Source organism: Lynx rufus, unplaced genomic scaffold (genome assembly GCF_022079265.1).
Source record: "Lynx rufus isolate CCGP_SWC_20201006 ecotype Redwood Valley unplaced genomic scaffold, mLynRuf1.p SCAF_9, whole genome shotgun sequence".
Taxonomy (NCBI): Eukaryota; Metazoa; Chordata; class Mammalia; order Carnivora; family Felidae; genus Lynx; species Lynx rufus.
The window spans coordinates 16168233-16191671 of record NW_025814897.1 but is presented as its reverse complement, the minus strand read 5'-3'; the positions used below and the strand labels follow the sequence as shown (position 1 = coordinate 16191671).

The 23439-nt window shown below is 41.9% G+C and overlaps 1 protein-coding gene across 2 annotated transcripts in view; it reads right to left on the bottom strand.

The window, feature by feature from the left end:
- The window catches only part of KMT2A (lysine methyltransferase 2A), an 84721-nt gene that overhangs the window by 31420 nt on the left and 29862 nt on the right, over positions 1–23439 (bottom strand). Inside the window, exons 3-20 of one of the 2 annotated variants that reach the window (XM_047070290.1) lie at positions 19507–22160; positions 17767–17944; positions 16660–16894; positions 14933–14997; positions 14152–14529; positions 13756–13829; positions 12640–12771; positions 11775–11888; positions 7633–7779; positions 6881–6976; positions 6523–6643; positions 5356–5478; positions 4724–4908; positions 3336–3509; positions 2318–2428; positions 1937–2010; positions 1116–1309; positions 678–784 (exon numbers count right to left, since the gene is read on the bottom strand). In XM_047070290.1, the coding sequence (XP_046926246.1) occupies positions 678–784; positions 1116–1309; positions 1937–2010; positions 2318–2428; positions 3336–3509; positions 4724–4908; positions 5356–5478; positions 6523–6643; positions 6881–6976; positions 7633–7779; positions 11775–11888; positions 12640–12771; positions 13756–13829; positions 14152–14529; positions 14933–14997; positions 16660–16894; positions 17767–17944; positions 19507–22160 (5162 nt within the window). The remainder of the gene's footprint in view (positions 1–677; positions 785–1115; positions 1310–1936; positions 2011–2317; positions 2429–3335; positions 3510–4723; positions 4909–5355; positions 5479–6522; positions 6644–6880; positions 6977–7632; positions 7780–11774; positions 11889–12639; positions 12772–13755; positions 13830–14151; positions 14530–14932; positions 14998–16659; positions 16895–17766; positions 17945–19506; positions 22161–23439) is intronic. The other variant, XM_047070291.1, reaches the window with a different exon arrangement.

Genomic DNA, 23439 nt, shown 5'->3' with positions numbered 1-23439 from the left:
TACTTCTCACCTTTCTAGATTACCTCTTCCATGGACTGGAAATATTTTACAAACATAGGGAACAAAAACATTAGCAGTACATGGTAAGTTTATGAAAGTGCGCACTGACTTCTTTAAAACCGTATTTCCAAGCCAGTTCTCTTAGCGTGCGTTTCTTTCTTATAAAACCTTTCTTATTGTAAGCTTACTATGGGCCAGGCACTAAATAAAGCTTGATGAACATTATTTCCTCTAATCCTTATAACCTGCAGTGGTTACGTATTATCATTATCCTCATTTTAAAGATGAAACTGAGAGTCAGGGAGGTTAAGCTCCTCGCCAAGGTCAATAAGTAGGCAGCAGAGTAGAGAGATGAATCCAGGCAGCCTGCCAGGGCTGGGGATCTTAACCACTCTGCTATCCTATGTTAAACACAAGCCTTTAAATATGCAACTTACATATTTTATGGACTCATAAAATCTTTTTGAGGAACTTCCTGTAGAAATTATGAGACATCAGCAGGTTAATTGAAGGCAAATCGTCTTTTAAATGAAAGAAAAGAAAAAACCCCAAGTGCCACATGCCAGGTGACAAACATTCGTTAAATAAATGGCACCCAGTCATCAAATTTAGACACAAAGGACACACAGTTCATGTGAGCATCTGCTAAGTAGGACCCCTTACACCAAGGTACTTACATTAGCACTGTCATCACCATACATCAAACACAATGCACATTGTCTATTATCCTCGATGCCTGGGGGTGGATTCAGTTCTGGACTATCTTCTCGACTCCTATCAGTACCTTAGAACCCAAAAGACAACCAGTTAAAATTGGCAATACTACGTCTGATTTCCAGGAAGAAAAAAAAAAAACCCACTTAGGCTTCAATAGCCTGCAGCTTATAAAATAAACACTTTCAAAAAGTGTTCAAAGTTATGTTATCTCGCCATCTGTTACAGCGGTTCTATCGATTTCTTGTTATCGGTCCAAGCTAAGCGAAAACGATGATTGTATTACATTTAAGGATGACCTCGAAATTTCTTTCTAATATGCAAGCGTATTAAATTTAGATTCACGAAGTTGATCATTTGCATCTAGAGAGAAATGGATAATGACTCATTTGGTGCCTTACTCAGAATTGGTGGTGTAGGAGGATGGAGTGGTGTTGGAGAGTCTGGTTCTCCGGGCCCTTTAGGTTTGGGAGCTGGGATGATTTTCTTCATTAAAGGAGGCTGCTCAGTGTGGCTGTTTTCCTCTCGCTCCTGCCACTGAGCATAATTATGGTCAAGTGAAGGTGGAAGCACTGCGTTTGGTAACATCCCACTGCTGAAAATAATTGATTCAACAAGTATTTATTGACCTCCTACGACACACCTAGAACTACACAAAATTATCAAATTCTTGGCATCATCAGGTTACAGCCCCATGCACGAGCCATTCACAGAATGTAAGAACAAGCCACAGATTGTGAAAACGGCCTACATATACAGGACTTTATTATTTAAAAAAATATATCCTCGATACATGACTCTTGGTGAAACTTCCAGAAACAAATGATAATTTTATCAAAGAATCAAAAGGATTTAGTAGAATAAAATTTTTAAGTTAAATATGGAGACTCAAGAGCAGGAGAGAGCACCATTTGAGCCAAATAAAACAGAACCCGGTTATCACAAGTCCAAATACTGAGCTACATATATAGCACGTGGATTGTACCTATGCCACAAGTTAAGCCAAATTCCGGAAAACATAACATATAAAGAAAGAAAAAAAATGGGCAACAGACTATAATAAACATTAGGTATCATCTCTAAAGCAGCATCGAAAAGGCATTTCAAATGATTAATTGTTAATATTAAGACCTAGTCTAGAGAAACCTTAATCTAGAAATGTCAGAACTCTCAAATTTCTAGCTGATGAGGAGGAAAAAAAAGGAATACCAAGTTTACTTACTTGCTCGATACTTTATTTGGCTCCCAAAACCTAGACTTTTTGACACTGAACCATGGAAAAACACGTTCCATTTGCTAACAGAAAAATAAACAAACAAACAAATGTAAGCATGTGAACATCCATTTGGAAACCACACGAAAACTAACAACTTCACACCAGCTTCCCTGTCAATATGAGGATGATTTCAGGCCACTAAGGGCAAGATCCATCCACTCTGGCAACCTCACCAATTTCCTCCCAAAGAGTCAGAGGAATTAACTAAACCAAAAGATGTTTTACACACATGGCAAAACAAATCGGAGAAGAGAACAAATCCGCTTTGCTCACAGAGTAATTACCCATAGATGCGCATTAAAAACGTGAACTATTAATATCATTCACCCGAATAAAGAAGGACTTGACCATGCTGTTGGCTTTTTTAATTTCTGGCTGTCCTCCATCTGAATTAATGGCTGCTTGAATGATCTTCACGATATCATCACTGAACTCCAACTGTATACAAAAACAAAGTATTAATTATTCAAAAAGCAGTGTGGTCTCAAAACCACTTCCTGTTCCCTCCTAAATCACCCAGCACAGAAATCCAACAGAAAATGGACACCCTACTTTAATGCAGTGTAATTTGTCTTTAGCGGAGGCTTTTTGAATTCAGTTCTCAATTAACTTGCGGCAGCCAAGAGAAGCCAGGCTAATAAAGCAAGTATGCAAATAAATTAGCTGTTATCATGGCAAGTTACCCAAATAGGACCATGATTTTTTACTCAGATTAAAATGAATAAAACAACTGAATAGCAAATGTGGACCATGAGATTATAGATGTTCCCATACGTTCTTTTTATTTTAAATTTTGTAATTTTTTAAGTAATCTCTACATCCAACGTCGGGCTTGAACTCACAACCTCGGAGATAAGAGTCGAATGCTCCACTGACTGAGCCAGCTGGATGCCCCATCAACAAATGAATGTCAAATATGGACCGTGAGATAACAATCATTCCCATACATCCTTAAAACCATACATTTAAAAGACATCTGTCTATAATAAAGATCCTAGACTGAAAGACACGTTATTCAGACATGATTTCAAAAGGGGCAAACCAAGTAACTTCACGTTAGCATGTTCCCACAAAGTTTAAATATAAAAATAATTTTAAGGCAAAAATGATTTTCAGCGAACTCAGATGAAAGCCAAACCAGAGAACCGTTCTGAGACACTACCTCCCTGTCTTCTGAAACACAGAGCTAAGAGAGCTCACATATTTTTAGGTATTTAAATCCACATGACGTTGCTAAATATAATACAAACCATCTTTTAATGCTTACTCCCAAGCCTCATCCCCCAAAGACCCAAAGAAGCTAAAACGGCACTTGGAATGTTGGTAGCTCGTTGGAGAGACATACCACGGATGTGTAACCCCCTTGGTCCATTTTCCTCTTCACTCCTTCCAGATCTAAAGGCTGCTGCTCCTCCTGTTTGCTGACCTCGGTAAGCACCGGCGGGTCAGGCCCTTCCGGGGAGCTGCGGGAAGGTATGCTCTCCTCCGTCTCAGGATTTAAGTCTGGTGGCTTGGCAGCCTGTTGCCAGGAAAGACAGGTTTCTTTTACCTGACACTGAAAATGAGGCACCCGTGTAAATTCTATTAAAATTAATAAAGATAGCACGGAAGGATTCCTATTATTAAACCTAAAGAACGTGAAAATAATCAGAGATTTCTTAAATAACAGAAAAAGTAATCAGAACGAGCCAGTTCTCTAAGACTTTGACCATGAAAGTCTGTGACTTTGAACTTAGAAGCTTTGCCCGATAACTTCCAAACCTCGTATGAAAACATAGACACCCTCCAGTCCCTTCTGAGGAAGACAGACTGCAAATGTTCCTATCCAAAATGTGGAGTTCTATCAAGAGATAAAGCAACAACAGCCTATCTCTGAGTTCAAGTTATCCGTGCGGTTCTTTCAGCATTTTACCTTGAGTTTCTAATGACTACTCTACAGATGTATATAGTTCACGACTAAAATAGACAAAAAGTAGTGATTTACAAATTGTGCCCCGAGGAGCCTAGGGATTTCCCAGAGGGAAAGGGTCTCTAGCCACATGACTATCATCTTAGATCAGGCCCTCAATCTCTCTCCTCCCCAGATTGATCTAACTGCCTCCCAACCACTATCCCTGCTTCTAGCCTCAGTCCTCACCAATCCTTCCTCTCTCTTCTAGTCAGAATCATTTTTTCTCTAAAAAAGCAACTCTGATCAGGTTACTCTTGGGTGAAGCTCTTCATTGGTCCCTCTCAGACCCTTCAGAGTAGAAAGTCCAAATTTCTTATCATAACAGCAAAGAAGTTCCCTAGACAAGGTCTTACTCTGGGCTCTAAAGATTTTCTTAAAAAAAAACAAACAAACAAAAAAAAACACCTTTTTTTTTTTCCCTAATGTTTATTCATTTTTGAGAGAGAGAGAGAGAGAGAGAGAGACACAACAGGAGTGGGGAGGGGCAGAGAGAAAGGGAGAGGAGACACAGAATCCGAGCAGGCTCCAGGCTCTGAGCTGTCAGCACAGACTCTGACGCGGGGTTTGAACCAGATCACGACCTGAGCTGAAGCTGACCGAGCCACCCAGGCACCCCAGCCCTGAAGATTTTCTTAATGGTTGAAAGCCAAAACAAGTGACTCTACAAAACTAAATGAAGAATGACACAAAATAAAATTAGAGCAAATAAACCAACATTCCATCACCGGAGAAAACCCACTTCAGAACAAACTCTTAGGAACCGACATGAGACTCGGGCCTACCTGTCGGTAGCGGAGCAAGTGGCTGGTGGTCCGAGAGTTCAGCAAAGCTGTCAGGACTTGCTTCAGAGAGATCTGTAGCTCTTTTTCAAGGGCCAGTCGCCACTCTGCAGGGTGCCGCTCAGTACAGTTCACACAAGTATAGGCCACGCTTTCTGGCAGATTAGATAGAATCTCATACATCTCATCTGGAAAAACAAAAACCTACGATGCTGAGGTGCTCTGAAGGGTGGCAGACAGGGAGAAGAGGACATTACTCCACTGAATTTAATATAAAGTTGTAGGTTAGTAACAGTAGCAAGACTCTAATATCCCCTAGGAACTGATCCCCACATACTGAGCTCCAAAGGGACACCAGCAACACTAACCCAGGATTTGGTTACTGGAGGATCGACCGGTTACGGTGCCCACCAAAAGCTGCAAATGAATATTGTAAATGTTTATGTTCCTGATAAACATAACTTAACACGACAGTGTTAGAGACCGAAGTTATTTAAGTTATTCTAGAGACCAAGAAGGGAAATTTAAAACGGCTCTAAGTAACAGCATGGCCGTAATGTTACGTTTACAGATTACTCTGGGGGCTGTAAATGTACCAAGAAAGAAGAAAACTGTAATAAAAAAAAGACTCCAACCTTCTGTACCTGAAAGATTCTCACATTTGGAGTGGACCCAGCGGTCGCACTTCCCACACTGCATCATCTTGCTCTCGTAGTCGTCGTCGTCATAGCACTTGTCACACAGAGGGCAGAAGTTCCCTGTGAGCAAAGCACACGGTTCAGCGGGGCTCTGGGCCCCGTGCCGGCACCTCTGAGGCTGGGGCTTCTATGTGCCGGAACTTCTTAACAACGCCAGCATAGATCTCCGATGGGATGCTCACACATCTGTGCGGCGTCAAGATTATTCTGAGCTCTTAGAACATACCACTAATTCCATTTAGACTCCTTTTCTTTTGGAGTAGCCTCCACACCTAACGTGGAGCTTGAACTCACGACCCTGAGATCGAGAGTCACATGCTCTATGGACTGAGCCAGACAGGCACCCTTATTTAGACTCATTTTTAAAGGTCGTGGGGTAGAGTCTACAGACGACACAATAAAAAAAGAATGAAAGAGAGAATTTTCTCTCTTGAACATTCCAAAGAAATGTCTATATTTTTTAAAAAAGGTTGAGGATATGGGTGTAAAATAACAGTTAATTTACACCTCCTTATTCCTAGTGATTTAAGTTAGAGCTTAGAGCAGCACTTCGAAAAGTTCAGCACAACATACAACCTTCATCAATTTGTTTTATCCATAATATCCTCTATCATTCTTAATAGACTTAACATTGATTTGCTTATATTAGTAACTTGCTTATATTAGTATAACTTCCAATAGTAAACTTTGTATCATTATTATCCTCAATCAGCAAAACGAGTTTAACGTATTAGCTATTAATTTTTTTCTAGCATATCTATGAAAATAAAATGTTTGACTCAATACCACCTAAAATCACTTCTGAAACAATGAAATGTCTATGTACCTTACTTTCGGAAATAATGGCTTAGAGCATTTCTTTGTGGTTAGTTATTACAACAAGTCCCCTTAATTCTTCCCATCTAAGCTAACAAAATATTTCTAGTTGCTGTAATACTTCACGTAAAGAAAAGAACAAGGCCAGGAACTTAGGAAATGGTCTAAATGGTACCCTTGACAAAATGTGCAAGACTTTCTACTTCACTTCCCTGGAGTGTTCGGTTCACCTCCAGAACAACCAAATATAACCCCTGAAAGTTGGTAAAACCGGCTTTTTTGATGTACCTTTAGCAAAGAGTTTGGCACAGTCATGGCACAGTGAAAAATCATGAGACCACTGTGCGTCCCATCCTTTGCCTGGAGTCGTGGATCCACAGCTCTTGCAGCGAACACACTTGGTGCAGATCTGGAAAAGAAAAGAAATTCAACAGGAATTCATTTTTAGTATCTCATCTCATTTAAAAAGATCTCGGATGCAATCAGTTTCCAGAGTGGACTTCTTCTCTGGGATGGCTTTCCTTAATAATGAGACCAAAACATCGTTACAATGACATCCTCGAGCAAGGCTCTCCCTGTTACAAGGTGCACGAGCCCCACAGCTCCATGCCAGTTCGCTCTGAAAGAGCACGATGTGTGCACTCACCCAAACTTTCTTTTTCTTTGTGGGTTTGGTGGGGTAGTTTGGTCCCAGGCACTCAGGGTGATAGCTGTTTCGGCACTTATTACACTCCAGCAGCTGCTGTAGGAAATATAAAGGCAGAGGATGAATAGCTACCAACTTCCAGGTATAAAGTGAGTGGGTCACAGACACGGAAAGCGCAGTGTAGAGAATATAGTCACTAGGAACATAACGGTGTCGTGCGTTGGCAGATGGCGACGGCACTTCTCACGGTGGGCACTGTGTAATGTACAGAAGTGCTGAATCACTAAGTCGCACGCCAAAAACTAACATAATATTGTATGTCACTTATAATAAAAAAGAAAATTTAAAGGCAAAGGTGGGTATCACATCAATTCACTTGAAACACCTATGACTCAGTGTCCCTTTCATATTTATCTGCAACTAAAGTATAGCACATCATGATAACAGTTTAAATTTTCTCACGAATTATTTATTCTCAGTGAAAGCATGCGGATTTAGGTCCTGCGAAAGGTCCTCGGTGATGAATGTTCTTATCGGGTAGATTTGATTTACTTTGGGGGATTTTACCTAATGACAATGTTTTCTCCTATATGCCCCAAATTAAAACACAAAAATAGGCAATGAATTATACCTAAATAGTCACGCTAGACTAAGCCAACAAAGAAAAAATATAGGTACAAAACCCAAAAACAAAAGGCAGAGATGGAGAGAGGGGGTAATCCTCTAAAGAGTTCTATCACTTAGTTTTATACCTTTGTAGCCTGGTGCTGCCTTCCACAGACATGACAGAACTTGCAGCGACGACAACACCAATTTTCCAGCTGGTCCTCCAGAGGGCGCTCGTTCTCCTCTAAACAAAACTTGTGGAAGGGCTCACAACAGACTTGGCAATACACAAACTAGGGTAGATGGGAACATAGAAGTTGTCAAATAACATGACGAAATAGCAACCAAATCCTATCTATATACTTCAGGCTACAGGAGCCCAACATGTTTTATTCAACATATAATCATTCAGCAATGATTATGTAAAAAAAAAAAAGTCCAATATTAGGCATTGCAGGTGATTCAGGGGACTAAAGTAATAACAGTAGAATTAAAAAAATAACTACATAGGGGCGCCTGGGTGGCTTGGTCGGTTAAGTGTCCGACTTTGGCTCAGGTCATGATCTCGCGGCTGGTAAGTTCGAGCCCTGCCTCGGGCTCTGTGCTGACAGCATGGAACCTCGACCCTGCTTCAGATTCTGTGTCTCCCTTTCTCTCTGCCCCTCCCCCACTCATGGTCTGTGTCTCTGTCTCAAAAATAAATAAACATTAAAAAATATTTTTAAAGTAACTATATAGATATGTATTTTTTTATATATAATAAATACATTCCCAGATTTAACAGAATGTGGCTAAGTGCCATAACCACGCTACAAGAGCTATGGGAAGGGGGAAATGGGGAGGTTTTGTGTGTTTGCAGGGAAGAGGCAGAAAGAGAGAGAATTCCAAGCAGGATCTGTGCTGTCAGTGCAGAGCCCAACGCAGGGCTCGAACCCATGAACCAGGACTTGAACCCATGAACTGCGACATCATGACCTGAGTCAAAAGGAAGAGTCAGACACTGAACTGACGGAGCCACCCAGGTACCCTGGGAAGGTTTTAAAGGTTTCCGACAATACACTAAAGACAGTTGTAAGCTCTGGTTTATCCTTTCCATCTGTAATTTTAAAATGATATTTTCATATGGGCATTTTTAAAAATTTTGAGTAAGAATTTTATTTTGCTGGGGCACCTGCATGGCTCAGTTGGTTAAGCATCCAACTCTTGATTTCGGCTCACATCATGATCTCACCGTTCATGAGTTCAGGCCCTACATGGGGCCTGATGCTGACAGAGTGGAGTCTGCTTGGGATTCTCTTTGCCCCTCCCTGCTTGTGCTCCCTCCTGCCTCAAAATAAATAAATAAACTTAAAAAAAAAAAAAAAAGAATTTTATTTTGCCATAACAGAATTATTGGGGCAACTGGTCAAGTCTAAATGAGGTCTATAGATTAGGTTAACAGTAATATACCAGTGTTAATTTCCTGATTTTGACAACTATACTGTGATTACGTGAGAATGTCCTTGGTTTTAGGAAATACACACCAAAATATTCAGACGTAAAAGGACACGTCTGCAACTTACTCCCAAAGTTTCAGAAAAAAATGTGTCTGCATATAAAATGTGTATACATATTTAACTTCTCACTTTGTAAAGTACGGACACACAAAGAGAAAAGGATAAAGCAAATAAAAATATTGACATTTGAGGGGCACCTGGGTGGCTCAGTCAGTTAAGTTTCCAACTCTTGGTTTCGGCTTAGGTCATGATCTCGCAGTTGGTGAGTCTGAGCCCCACGTCAAGCTCTATGTTGGTGGTGCGCAGCCTGCTTTGGATTCTCTCCCTCTCCCTCCCTCTCTCTCTCTCTCTCTCTGTGCCCTTCCCCTGCTGGCTCTCTCTCTTTCTCAAAATAAATAAACTTAAAAAATTAACATTTGGGAAATCTGGGTGAAGGATATATGGGAATTCTTTGTACTCTAACTTTTCTGCAAATCTGAAATAACATCACCATAAAAAGATTTTTAAAATTCAAATGCCAGAATTCATTAGGCACTGGTAATGTTTTAGGAGTGCAATGCAGGCAGTGGGCTATTCCTTTTCTAATTCAGTTTTTTGGAATCCTGTGGGATTGCTGTGCATAACTACACAATTTAAATTAAAGCAATTATAGTCTGAAAAAAATCATTTTATCATAGAAGTTGAAGGACTGGTGCTCAAGTTATTCATGTGGATAGCATATGTATGGATGCAAAGTATAAAGATTACATACAAGAGATACAGCGGACCCTTGATGTTACAGACTGAATATTCTTCGCTTGCTCTTAGCCAAAAGGCAGAGAATCAATTATAGACTGAATATTCTTTTTTTTTTTTAATGTTTTAATGTTTTTTTATTTTTGAGAGAGAGACAAGTTGACGTGGAGTTCGAACCCATGAGCTATGAGATCATGACCTGAGCCAAAGTCGGACACTTAACTGACTGAGCCACCCAGGCCCCCCTACACTGAATATTCTTAATCTCAATGGTATCTAAAGCAACCCCACCACTTAGAACAATATTATAGTTCACGATAGGCACTAATAGATTTGCTTAATGAATGAACACCAGACAATAATGTATAATTTTGCTAATGTATAATTTAACATAGCAAGTGGGCAGGGCTGAATCTCTTAGCTAGTGAATGAGTCTCACGGACTGCTCAATATCCACATTACAATCTGGGTTTGGAATTTCGTTATGATACTAAAATACATATGTGATAAAGTAATAAGCGAAGGAGGCATTCTGGAATTGAGGATTGTATGAATGACAAACTTCTGCTTTCTATTTAAATTGTGCTTTTTTTCCTCTCTTACTGTAAAGGTGGCAGATACTCACTGCAAAAGATTCAAAAGGATAAAGAAAAATAAAGAGAAAACAAGTCAACCATAACCCAACCACACTTTTAAGATTTTGATGTAAATCTTTCCACAACTCTTTCTGAATATATTTTTAAAACAATGTCCAAACCAAAATGGGATCACGCTTTACATACTACTTTGTAACCTGCTATTTTAACTCAGTGACGTGTCAAGGACACCTTTCCATGTCAATATCAATCTGTATTATTATGTAGAACTTCATACTTGCCCTTATATGCATGTCCTATAATTATTTTAACCAAGCCCCCGCTCTTTACTGACAAACTTTTGGCTGTTTCCTATTTTTGATTACTATAAAGAGTACTGAAATAAAGTCTTGTATTTATTACATATATAGAGAAAGGTTTATTATATACATGTACGTATACAATACATGTATATATTATGTACATGTATGTTTATATACACGTGTATGTATTGTACACGCACATATGTATGTACACATATACCTATTTGCTGATCTAATTATAGCCTTAAGATAAATGCCTGGAGTACCATTGTTGGGTTAGACAGTATGCTCATTTTAAAGATAAATACGTATTTCCGAACAATCTGCTCAGAAAGAAAGACTGTAACATTTAGATTTCCACCAGCGGAAAGTCCCTATTTCCAAATCTTTTTTTTCCCACGTGATTTTTTTTTTAAGATTTTATTTTTAAGTAATCTCTACACCCAACCTGGGGCTAACACGCAACACAAGCTCAAGAGTCACATGCTCCACCAACTGAGGCAATCAGGTGTCCCTTCCCACATGATCTTTTTAATGCTTAATGTCCAATTTTTGTTCATCAGAAGGCTCTAGGACACCTCCCACCATGTTTATTTCTCATTTGGTGAATTACATATTTCTGTCCTTAGCCTTTTCTTTTAGTGGGTGTTGTTCCTTTTTCTTATTAATTGCCAAGAGCTCTTTATAGACAAGGGGTTTTTGATATTCAATATAAGATAGCCATATCTTTCTCTAGAAGAGCACTGTAACAGTTTTTCCATGTTTGGACATGTAGCAGAAATATCAGAACACTAATAAAAAGAGTGAATTTAAGAGATGAGACCATTAAACTTTTCACACTCAATACTTTTGCTACTCTACTAAGAGGCAGATTCCTTCATAAAACCTCTACAAAATCTTCAAAAATACTTCGGTGGCTGGTTTCAAGAGGAGATACCAGGGCACCTAGAGGCCTCCTGTGGAGCATGCGACTCTTGATCTCGGGGTTGTGAGTTTGAGCCCCACGTTCGGCAGGGAGATTACTTTAAAAATTAAATAAAATTAAAGAGGGGGTAGCACCTGTGGTACACGCCAACGAAACAGAATAAATGATTCTTTCATTACAGCAAAATAATCTACCATTCAACTTTCTGGGGTACCAAGAAGCAGGATTTCTTACCTCTACATGCCCACTACTGGCACAGAGAAAGCAAACCACTCTGGGGGTTATAGGAACAGAGGTCAGGATTCCTAAGCCTCCCATCTCCCATACATTTTCTGCTTCACAATCCTCCTGCAGAGAGAGAGACACAGGTCATTTATGAAAGTGTTACAATGACACCGCTTTGGAACGAAAGTGAGGATGGAAAGCCTAGAGCCAGAGTGACAGCATAGTGTCCAGAATACTTCACTTCAGTGGGTTTGAAAAGAACTGCTGCTTTACAAAATTAGAATCTCAGACACACACGCTGTTAAAAGATACCCTGAGACTGACTTTTCCTTAAAGTTTTGCTGATTCAAGCCATCATCGTGGTTCGATAATTCCTATGTGAATGAATTCTTTCCTCAGACACTGTTCTCATCCAAATGCACTTTTATTGCTCACGATGGTCAGGAGTGCGTCAATGCCTGTGTTCTTTAGCCAGCTCACAAACAGTGGTGTCTCTCACCCCTGAACCCACCTTCTGATGGTAGTTCTTACTCCCTGACTTGGTGTCGAGTTGCCTTTCTTTCAATACCTTGGGTTAACATTGTTGTTGTTTTTTTTTTAATGTTTATTCATTTTTGAGAGACAGAGAGAGACAGCGTGTGAGCGGGGGAGGGGCAGAGAGAGAGGGAGACACAGAATCCAAAGCAGGCTCCAGGCTCCGAGCTGTCAGCGCAGAGCCAGACGCGGGGCCCAAACCCACGAACTCAGATCACGACCCGAGCCGAAGTCGGACACTTAACCAACTGAGCCACCCAGGCACCCCTGGTTAACATCATTTTTCTGATTTAAAGTCCATGACGCTTGATATACTACATGGTCACGAAAACACCTTTACCTTAAAGTCCACTCTGATCCTGTGGACTCCATCTGCTGGGATTTTTTGCTTCGAACTATTGCCATTGGAGAGAGTGCTGAGGATGTTCAAAGTGCCTGTGTTCTCCTGCTTACTGACTGGAGGTGGCTTTTCCTACAGAGACAGAAGATGGATGAAGAACAAAACCACACCCTATTTGCCTTTGCCTTTGTAACAGATAACGCAAACGACAAGTCTAACAGATCTAGAAAACACATCTCCAAGGAAGTACCCTACAGACACAGAGAGTCAATCTTCAGATTCTTTTCTCCAGAAAGGCATTTTACATATGTATTACAACCCGAGAAGAAGAATTCCAGGACTCTCCCCTGTGGGTTCTTGTCTTGCTTCTTTGTGGTCCGTGACGCCGGCCGAGGTTGTTGGCACAATGAAACGGAAGCGACAGCACGGGAGCAGTTTATTCTGCCATTTTTCTAGATCTTTGAGCTGCACATCAAATGTGGGGCCGATCGCTCCACTCCTGTTTAACCCGCCTGGGATGCTCACAGAAGCGTTCCCAGCTCTGTGATCATCAATGATTTCAATTTGTCCGTATGACCATGCTTGATTATCACTACAGTCAGAAGCCAGACAAGGACCTTGGAGTAAGGCCTCCTAAGACCCTGGCATCTGCCCCTCTTTGGCATTGCTGATACTCTTGAGAGTATCAACCAGGAAGTTCATACACGCCATTATGGTGGCACAGAGAGACAGCAGAAAGAGCCAGAAGATTCTTGAAGACCCATCTCTCTCCCTATAATTATAACAGCGTAGACACAGGGAAGGGTGATAGTTATAGACAAATGTCACTAAAGGATGCTGAAGGCAAAAACAATTACCCTAAAGTGGCCTGCGACATAAGCCTAAGCATAGAGGACCACAAAGAAGGGGAAAGGAACAAGGGGAAAGAAACAAAAAACAAAACGAGTGAAAGCCTAAACCTGAAGTTTGTCAATTTTAAGAAAGTCCACTGCCATCTTCCTAGAAGCAGATACGCGGTTTCATTCACGCAATCACGTAAATGCCAAGGACAAGACTATTGCCTTACAGGATGGAACGCATTCCCGAGCAATGGCAGAGAAACGAATCTCTCCTCACCTTTTCTTTTGGTTTTTGTTTTACAGGAATACTTGGTCGAGGAGCCACTTTTTTCTGCTTGCTTTGCTCTGGACCTGAAGAATTCAACATAAATTACAGTCAGTGCTAAATAGCAACGACCACTTTTAGGACTCACTGGCCTGTGAGGAAAGGGGCATTAGAAAACACAGGAAACTATTGAAACTCTGGGCTTTAAATAGGAAATGAAGACAATACCTCCGACTTAACTGGGTTTTTTTGCTTCTATTTCTCTATTATTCTGTAAACAGGTTAAAAGAGAGCTAATTTTTCTGAATTAAAGGCTTAAAAATACACACGTCAGGTTTCCACATGCTGTTTAAGAAAGACAGAGGTGTTCTTCTGGTTCAGCTATTGCTCCTTGCCTTCCTCACTCACCTGATTCTGGTGGTGGAGGCTGCTTTTTCTTGGGCTCGCTAGGAGTGGTCTTGGGAACTTCTTTTCTTGGCGGTGCTGTGCTTGGTGGCTGTGGGGGGGTGACTGGAGGCGGCTGGGAGACCTGCTTGCCGGACTTCCTGGAAGTCGGGGTGGTAACTTGTTTGGATTCAGGTCCCGGGGCAGAGGCATTCCCTTCTTCACTCTTTTCCTCGATGGGCTTTCGAGGGGGTGGTTCACTATTGCTTTTCTTGGGGGCAGGGTCCTCTCTTGCTGCCGGGGTAGGCTTCTGACTACAGTCCACCACATTCTTCACAACACTGCTCTCTTTGCTCTCTTTCTTTTCACTGGTCTTAGACTTTTTCTCTTTCTTTTTCACAGCTAGGAGGAAACACAAGAGTATAAGTGAGAAGAATTTTACTTAAGACAGTAGAGGAATGTAACATAATCTTATTCTCAGTTTCCTGCAGCTGAAGTTGACGCTGGAAGGCTCATGCTGGTCAGGTGAAATAGGGGTACTTTTGTTGCTCTAGGAAATGGAATGCACTGTGATTTTTACAGGAATTAATTTTTTTTTTTTATTATGGAAAATTTCAAGGTAAAGGAAATAATAAAATGAACCCTCATGTAACTACCATCCAGCTTCCACAAACACCAACTTGCTGGGAAAGAGCGGTACTTAAAAAACAACAACAACAAATCAGCATTCTCTTTACGCTAGATGCACATGATTGTATGGCATTAAAGCAGGAAGCATTTGGGGAAGATCTTTCTACAACACTACCTTTTGCTTGCTTCTGAAGGTAGGCTTTGGAAGGCATCCATTGTAGATTCTGACATTTTCTCATCCTAGGATGACAAGGGATATCATAAAGTAAACTACATTTAGAAGAAGAGCAGTTGAAACAAGTGTCAATTGGCCTGCGAGAATCAGTGAACCTTTCTTCAGGTTCATTTTGAGAGTTGAAAAAAGGCACTGTTGATTACTCAGATTCAATCCGAGCCTTTGAATGCTTCAATCGGCAATTTTACCTACCTGTAGGCTCTAAAAGGAGCAAGTATCAAATTATTTTTGAAACGGACTCAAATTTCTTATAACCTAGTACTGACCAGCACCACACACAAAATGATCAGCTGGTATTTCTTGTAGTCAGATCGGTTCTGCTCCCTTAGGAGATTAATATTCATATAGTAATCTAAATACAAATGGACTGAAATTAACCAACAAGTCCTCTGAGACTACAATGCTATAGGTCTATCTCAGGGCTTTGTATATTTTCCACCCCTCAACTTGGTGAAACTGAAACTTAATTTGAAGTCTAAATCCATGTCAACCCCTAAATTATAGTGCAGGTTTATCTTGCAGTCGTGTACCTTTCTGCTGATCAGTGAATTATCTCACTTCTTTCTACTAATTGGACGGAGGCAAGATTCCTGCTTAAGGACAGACTAAACCAAAGCACCGAACTACTTACGGTCTCCTAGACACTGTCTCCCCTGAAGTACTTTCTCCCAACCACGTTTTCTATAAATCACTTTCGTGCTGCCATTCATTCAGCAAATACCTACTGCTAACATCTCCTCCTTGTCTGAGCACTATACTCCTTATGCTCAGTCACCAACATTTCTGTCTGTGCAAATGTCTCGATTCGCTTCAAACAAATTATCCCAGAGAGCAGAAGTGCATCCATAAGCTGACTAAAACAAGGGGGAAAAGATCGAGTAATCAAAACTTTCAGATCAAAAATTCCATGTGCATGAAAATATTCCAGGAGTTAGAAAGCCAAGAGTTTTATACTAACATATCACCACAATTTCCTGAATGCCGTGATTTCAGTTGACCTGAAAATTTATAGATAATATTATAATATATATGTAAATTATATATAAATGACAGATCGAGTATATGTAAATATTACATATATATGTGACCTAGATATAATTTATACAATATATAAAATATAAACATATAATTTATCAGGTTTTTTTTTCTTTTCTCCTCTTGTTTTAAGTAGGCTCCACACCCAGCGTGGAGCCCAATACAGGGCTTGAACTCACGGCCCTGAGATCAAGACCCAAGCTGAGATCAAAAGTCGGACGCTTAACCGACAGAGCGGCCCAGGTGCCCCATAAATTTGTCAGCCTGTGTGGCTATTTAAATTTAATTAACATGAAATGCAATTAAGTATGTAGTTCCTGAGTTATACTAACCACACTTCAAGGGTTTTACAGCCACGTTTGGCTAATGGCTACCATACTGAACTAAGCCGAGAACATTCCTACTGCAGCGGGACATTCTCCTGGACAGCACTGCCCCAGACTATGTCTTATTGAAGGGCAGCCCAAACCTAGCCACGTCACAAAATCCAACTGGGCAACTTAACCTTGCACCTCAAGGGGACTCATTACCACCACATTCAGTTTTCTGCTGTGTCCCTGCCACAAACCAGGCATAAACACACAACCTTCACGGCTGAGAGGCCACCGCCTCCGAGTAAGACCCCCACTCACTTGCAGCACTGCTTCTTTATATTTCGGCCACCAAACTTGGGCTTGTCTAAGCAATTAGTACAAACACCACAGTCCTCAGGCACCTGGCAGCCAGGACACTGCCCACACCGCCTGGACCGTCGTCCTTTCTTTACTGGAGGTTCCTGAGGCGCCTTGTTTCTGGTAACGGGTTTAATTGGTTTGATGGGTGGAGCAAGAGGTTCAGCATCTTCTGAGCCAGCAATTGATGACTTGTCTGTTAAAGAAACAGGGCGTTAGTTATCAGGGAGTATCTAGTTCCTTCTTGGGAGCGGGGGGGGGGGGGGTGTCCTCAAAATCCACAGATGTTATTCTATACATGCGAGCCTCATTTTAATTGGGACTCCAAAAATGAAATGTGTCATAATAAAAATATCCCATCATAGATCATTCTTTAAATGTTTAAAAATGTCTATACCTTACAGCTTGATGAAAGCAGAAATCCAAACACTGAGAACACAACACAGTCTAACTTAAATATGAACTGAGTGCTTCCTAAGATTCTCTAAACCTCTACATTTTATATGAGCAGTCACCCAGCATCTAAATGCAACCGTGAGAATGTACCTCAGACCTCCAACCACGGGGCATGTAACTAAGTGACCAAGGGCCCCAACTGCTGTGCTCTGAAATCCAGTGCATCACAGAGGCCACACTTACCATGAGGGTCTCTCTTAGGTAGTGACCGAGCATGGCAGGGACACTGAGGCGGGCTGGTCCTGGGAGACACATAACTACTCTGACAGTCCACTTCTGCCCAAGGACTCCTTGACAGCCTTGCCAAACTCTCTGGGAAAACAGTCTGGGAAGATTCTGTCCAACCCTCCTCCCCTTTCTCTTTCATAGGGATCAGACTTGCAAAGTGGTCTGATAGTTCCCCCAGCCTTCCCCAGCTCCCTCCCCATTTTTTCTCTCGGGCCATTTTCTCTAGTATAATCCTTACCCACTGAATGCACCCTTGCCATTTGTTTTTTGGAGAAACCCAGACTAACACATAATGCTACGAAGAGCCTACTAGGCGTCCCCAGAATGATCAGCAAACAAATCAAATGTCTGCTTAGACTCTGAGGCCGGCATTCCCTGACCTACCGTCATTCCCCATGGAAGACAAAATCTTTTCTCGTTCTTCCCATGGTAAGGCACTCAGGGTGGGCATGTCATCAGGAAACACAGCTCGTTTTCGGCCAAGGGCAACAGCAGCTCTTCTGCAGACATGTTTAATGCGGGGTCCTCGCACAGAGGTCTCTGATGAATCACTCTCTTGACCCTGAATAAGAGGCATGTCAAAACAAACAACAGCAACCACACATGTTGAAAATGTAATTAACTGAAGCCAAGGTAGACTCGATTTGCTTATTACAATCTAAAATCAACACATACAACCCTAGTTATTCCCAGCTGATAAGCCATGACAATCTGCAGAAATCGACTACTTCCGTATCCTAAAACTGGCAGCAAAAAAAGGGGGTGGGGCTTTAAAAAACAAAAAGCCAAAAAACCCCAGAAACTAGGGATGCCTGGGTGGCTCAGTTGGTTAAGTGTCCTACTCTTGATTTCAGCTCAGGTCATGATCTCAGTTTGTGAGACTGAGCCAAGTCAGGCTCTGAGCTGACAGCACAGAGTCTGCTTGGAAGTCCCTCTCTCTCCTCTCTCTCTGCCCCTCCCCTGCTCATGCTTTCTCTCTCTCTCTCAAAAATAAATAAATAAACTTAAAAAAAAAAAAGGAACTAAGTTTTTATTCCCGATTATACTACTGCTTTAAAGTTCCCATCAAAATTCAAGCTGCCAATCTATATTATCAAAAAGTTTGGTCTGCAGTTAACAAGGCTTATCCAATCACAGACTATTTCTTCTGTTTCCCTGATCAACAGAGGGGTAGGGGGAACAACTTACAAATGTACGGATACAAGGCCACAGCTCTAAACAGAAACGTCTCGCGCTTTAAAGAGCCACTGCTCCTATCACTAGGAGGCCAACCAAAAACCACCCCACACGGTGTCAGAAACAAATCCCATCGTGTTCCCGCTAGAACTCTCAACTGATGAAATTGCTAAATGTCAATATGGCCCTTGGCTGAATAACATGAAAAACCTAAGTGTGTGGCCGTCTAAATCTAACTTGGTGGGTTGGCATAAATATGTACCTACTACATGGCAATTTTAAAAAAGAACCTGAAGATCGGTGGGTTTTCTCTGAAAAGGCTGGTGCCTAAGCTCACTTTGTGAAAAAAATAGTAAAACATAAAAAATTAATAATGCTGTTCTCTGTAAAATTTGTTTGTCATCATCTTAACTAACTGAATCCTACAGCTCTAAGGCTACGCGCTTCTCATTTGTATTCCACAAACGCCCTATTATCTGTTGCGCTAATCACTCAGTACTCAGAGGAAGAGAATCCCCCCACCCCCGTTTTCTGTAGTAAACAATAGTAAAACAATTTGAGTACAAAAACGCACCTTCAAAATTAAGTCACAGATTCCATTACACCAAACCCGTTAAGCACAAACAACTCAGCATTCTGTCAAGTGGCCCCAAACTGCCTTTCAGTCTTAATTCACCACCTTCCCGTGTGTACCAGTCCGGCGATCCGCCGCTGTTCCTCTTCGTACTTCTGCCTCTCTACCCACACAGTGCCCTCTGTTTAGAATGTTCTCCCCTCTCATCTCCTACCTATCAAAATCCTACCAGTCCTTGAAGGACCAGTGCGAATGCCCCCACCTCCTCTGCCCTTCTCCTGATTCCCGTAACTAGAGGTCACGGAAACCCTTCGCCTAAAACTTGCTCATAGAAGGAGCTGTTGACTTTTAACAGGCAAGATGGAAAAGAGTACCTGTGCTTTGGGCTGGTCAGTTTGTTTAAGACTCTTACTCTTCTCAATCTTGCAGAGCTGGGCTTTGGCCTTTTTTAGGAGGCTGGCAACCCTCTTGTCCGTCATTGGAAGCTTGTCTGCCTGAGCCAACATGGAGCCTATGGAGGAAGTGGAATGTTTAACAGTGCTAGATGAAGGAGTGGAAAGGCAGAGGGTTTTCTCCTTCTCCAGGGATGGGGCAGTTGGGCCGAGGTCCAAGTTGTTTTTTTCCAGATTTCCTCTCCCCTTCTTTAGAAGTATTTTGGTTTTGACAGCTGTTGTGTCCCCAAGAGTCACGGAGGCCATATCAGTCCCAGAATCAAGCGACGAAGACTTCTTCCGCCCTGTTGCTTTTTTGGCGGAAGATGAAGTGGCAACATCTTCACCAACGGCCTTCTCTTTGGAAACCCTACTCACGGGATACAATGCAGAACTACTCTGAATCTCTGATCCCTTTTTCCTTTTCTCTTTCCTTGACTCCCGCTTATTCTCTTTTTCTCTCTCCCGGTCTCGCTCTCTACTCTTGTCCTTCTCCACGCTCTTGTCAGCATCTCGATCTTTGGACAGCTCCTCAGGGGCCTTGTCTTTATTTCTCCCTCTCTCAGTCTGAGAGCCTGGGGTAAACCAAGGGAAGAGAGGAGAGGGGCTGCTGGATGAAAACGGCTCTGCCGGAGCACTAGCCTGCTTCCTTGGTCTCTGGCTTTTCTCCGCAGACTCCCCAGACTGAGTCAGGGAATGAGAAGGAAAAGTAAAAGTTGGGTTTAAGGCACTAGTGGCAAGAGGACTAACAGATATGCTTAACGAGGAAGAGACAGAAGACGGCGGGGTGAGAGGTGACAGCTCAGCAGTGCTAAGCCTTCCGCTTCTTGTCCTCATGGAGTGAGAAGGAGATCTTGGTTCAGATCGAATGGGACTAAAGACTTTCCTTTTCCTTTTTCTGTTGGACACTCCTGAAGAAGACGTTCCAGCAGAAGTCCGATTACTAGGCAAGGTTACAGACTCAAATATTCTAGAGTGAGCCTCGCTTGGAGTAAATCTGGGAGCTCTCAGAAGAGGGCTCCTTTTGTGCATATCGAACCTTGTTCCGGAGTGGAGCGGTGAAAACAATCGGGCTGAAGCAGCAGTACCAGATGGAGAGAAACCCGACGCGAAGCCAACGTCCTCAGGAGTCAGCGGAGGGGGTCGGAAATTATCAAATATGGGTTTGCGAATAAGACCTTCTTTGGCATACTTTGCTGAGGAAAAGTACTGTGGCTCTGACCTAGAATGCTTTAAAGAGGTCCACCTAAACGTCGGTTCTCGCAAGATCGACTTTCGCTTCCCTTGCATGGGAGCGGCAGAAGCAGGCAAAAATGGTGATGCTAAGGGGATGGTGGGAGGCATGAGCCAAGGTGTGTGGTCAGAGATGCTGGAGGCCGGCTGCAGCGGCGGGGGTGGGGTGAGCAGGGGCGGAGGCGGAGAGGAGGAGGGCTGCTGCTGGGGGGCACTTTGCAGGGTGGACAGTTTTTTCGTTGCTCTCGACCCGAAACTCCTCTCGGACACGGAATACCTTCTGCTCCTCCTGTCGTTGCCGTCGTTTTCTGGGGACTGGGAAATAGGCAGTGGGGTGTGAACTTCGGGGGTATCGCTCCGCTCTTCAGGAAGTACCTGGATCTCCTCCGAGGCCTGAGAATCTGTGGAGGTATCGACGCTGGGGCTACTGGATCGGGAGGAGTCCGAAGACATTTGAGAGGAGTGCTGAGAAGCCGCGCTTGATTTTTCAGAAGACCCACAGGACGTGGCACTGAATCTGCTGTTCGGGGTAGACTCGAGTCGGGCAATTTTAATTGGAGGGTCATAATCCTCATCCTCTATGAACCGCCGAGGGGTTTTAATGATGCGCGAGGAGATGGCACTGACGACAGGCATAATGAACTGCCGAATGTTCTTGACCTGTGTCTTCACCTTTCTGCCTTGCAGCTGGGCCGCTTCTTTCTCGATTTTCTTCTGAGCCCCCTTTTTCGCCCTCTGCAAGAGCTGCTTAGCAATTGTAGCATCTGTCCTTTTAGAAGAAGGAATAATCCTAACCGGCTTAATCCTTCGAGGGCTTTGTCTGACTACTGTCTTATCTTCTTTTGTGAGTGGAGGTGTTCCTTCCTTGTCCTTCCGGACCTTCTGGGGCTTTTCCAGTTCAGAGTTAATGAGGAGGCCGGAAGGGGTCTTTATCCTTTCTGTGGATGGAGGCCTTCCTCGCCGTCGGACAATCTGTACCCCCTTCCTTCCTATTTGAAGCTTCCCTGTCTTAAACTTAGACTTGAGAGGAGAGAGTTTACCTGCTCTTAATTTTTTAATCTTTGTGGCTTGCTGAAATGTAGCAGAAGGTGTCCGTTTAATCTTTTTCAAGCTATCTTCTTTGCTTCCCTTTGGTAGCTCTGAAATGTCCTTTCCGTGTGTTATTTTGATTTTTACTCCAGGGAAGGTGGGGGGTCTTCCTCTCTTCTTTTCTATGCTTTTAGAATCTTTCTTCTTGATCTTATCTCCAGATTTGGTCTCCGATTTATTTAGAGGGGAAAACACAGACGGATCTGAGAGGAGAGCCGAATTCCGGTCAGAGCCACTTCTGGGTCTCCCGCGAGGCTTTCGAGGGCTAGTTTTAACTGTGTATAAAAATTAAACAATGGAGAGCATATATTTAGCTTTGTGGTTCAGGTCGCTACTAAGCTGAATACACTTTAGCACAAGTCATTTTGTACGGACCTCTAGCTGGGTCTAGTGAGTCAATAAAACACCTTAATTGGGTTTAGTTTCCTTCCAACAAAAACTTGCCTCAAAGAAACCAAGTAAATAACATTCCACCTAGAACATTTGACAGAAAAACTAAGATAATGATAAGAGATTTTGATTAATATGCGAAACGAATTTTCCTACAACTTCAGGTGAGCAAGGAGGTTTTTTTTAATTGAAAAAAAAAAAAGGTTTAAAAAAAAATCTGCCACCTTTTCCGTGTCCTAGCCTCTACGATTAATATTTGAGAACATGTTTGTAGAAAGTCATCCCATCTTTTCAGTGAAATTTTTGCTTTAATAAATTTGAACAAGGAGCTCTTCAATCAATAGCATAACTTCCGTAGGGAAAACACCTGGGCAGCTCGGCTTCCTACATTTGCAATCTGTTTTGTCAAAGTAAACTAAGGAAGCTTCACTAGATGGAAAAATACTCATTCTGGAGACATCAGAATAAGATCACTGAACTCAGCGGCATGTGAACTAATGAGTGAAGGAAGATGATGATGTGTCCATTAATCTATTCCCCTACTTACAGGTTCTTGAAGTAGTTCGTCCCAAGTGACAAAAAAGATTTAACTCTAGTTGATGTCAAAAATAAATCAACAATTTCATAAATCAGACTTCTTCTATTCTAACTAAAAGGAATTTGCCAATTTATAAATCAGCTCAATTTGCCACTTATCAAGAGATGTGAGAAAACAAGGCTGTTTTCGAAAATTCTTTGTTTATACCTATATTTTCTAAATGTATTAAGAGTTTCCTGGTCTATCACATCTTCTCCTCCCTCGTGACTTTCCAATGTTTCATATGACAACATTCTTCTGAAACGAAAATCTCCCCTAACAGGCCGCAAAAGAGATTCAGGCCAGTATGATGAGCATTTGAGACTACAGGACCAACAGAAATCAACAAAGGTCTCACTGCTGGGCTTTCTAAATATAAATGCTTTTTCTCACCAATTAACTTGCAACTTCCTTTTTTAATACATTAAGAATTCACAAATCCATTCTCCATATATACTAATTACAACAAAAGTAATGGACTAGGAGACAACAACAAAAAGACATTTTCATTTCTTAAATAATGAAGTATATTCAGATGGTTTAAGACAAAAACAAAAACAAGACAATATTCAGGGTAGACTGATAGC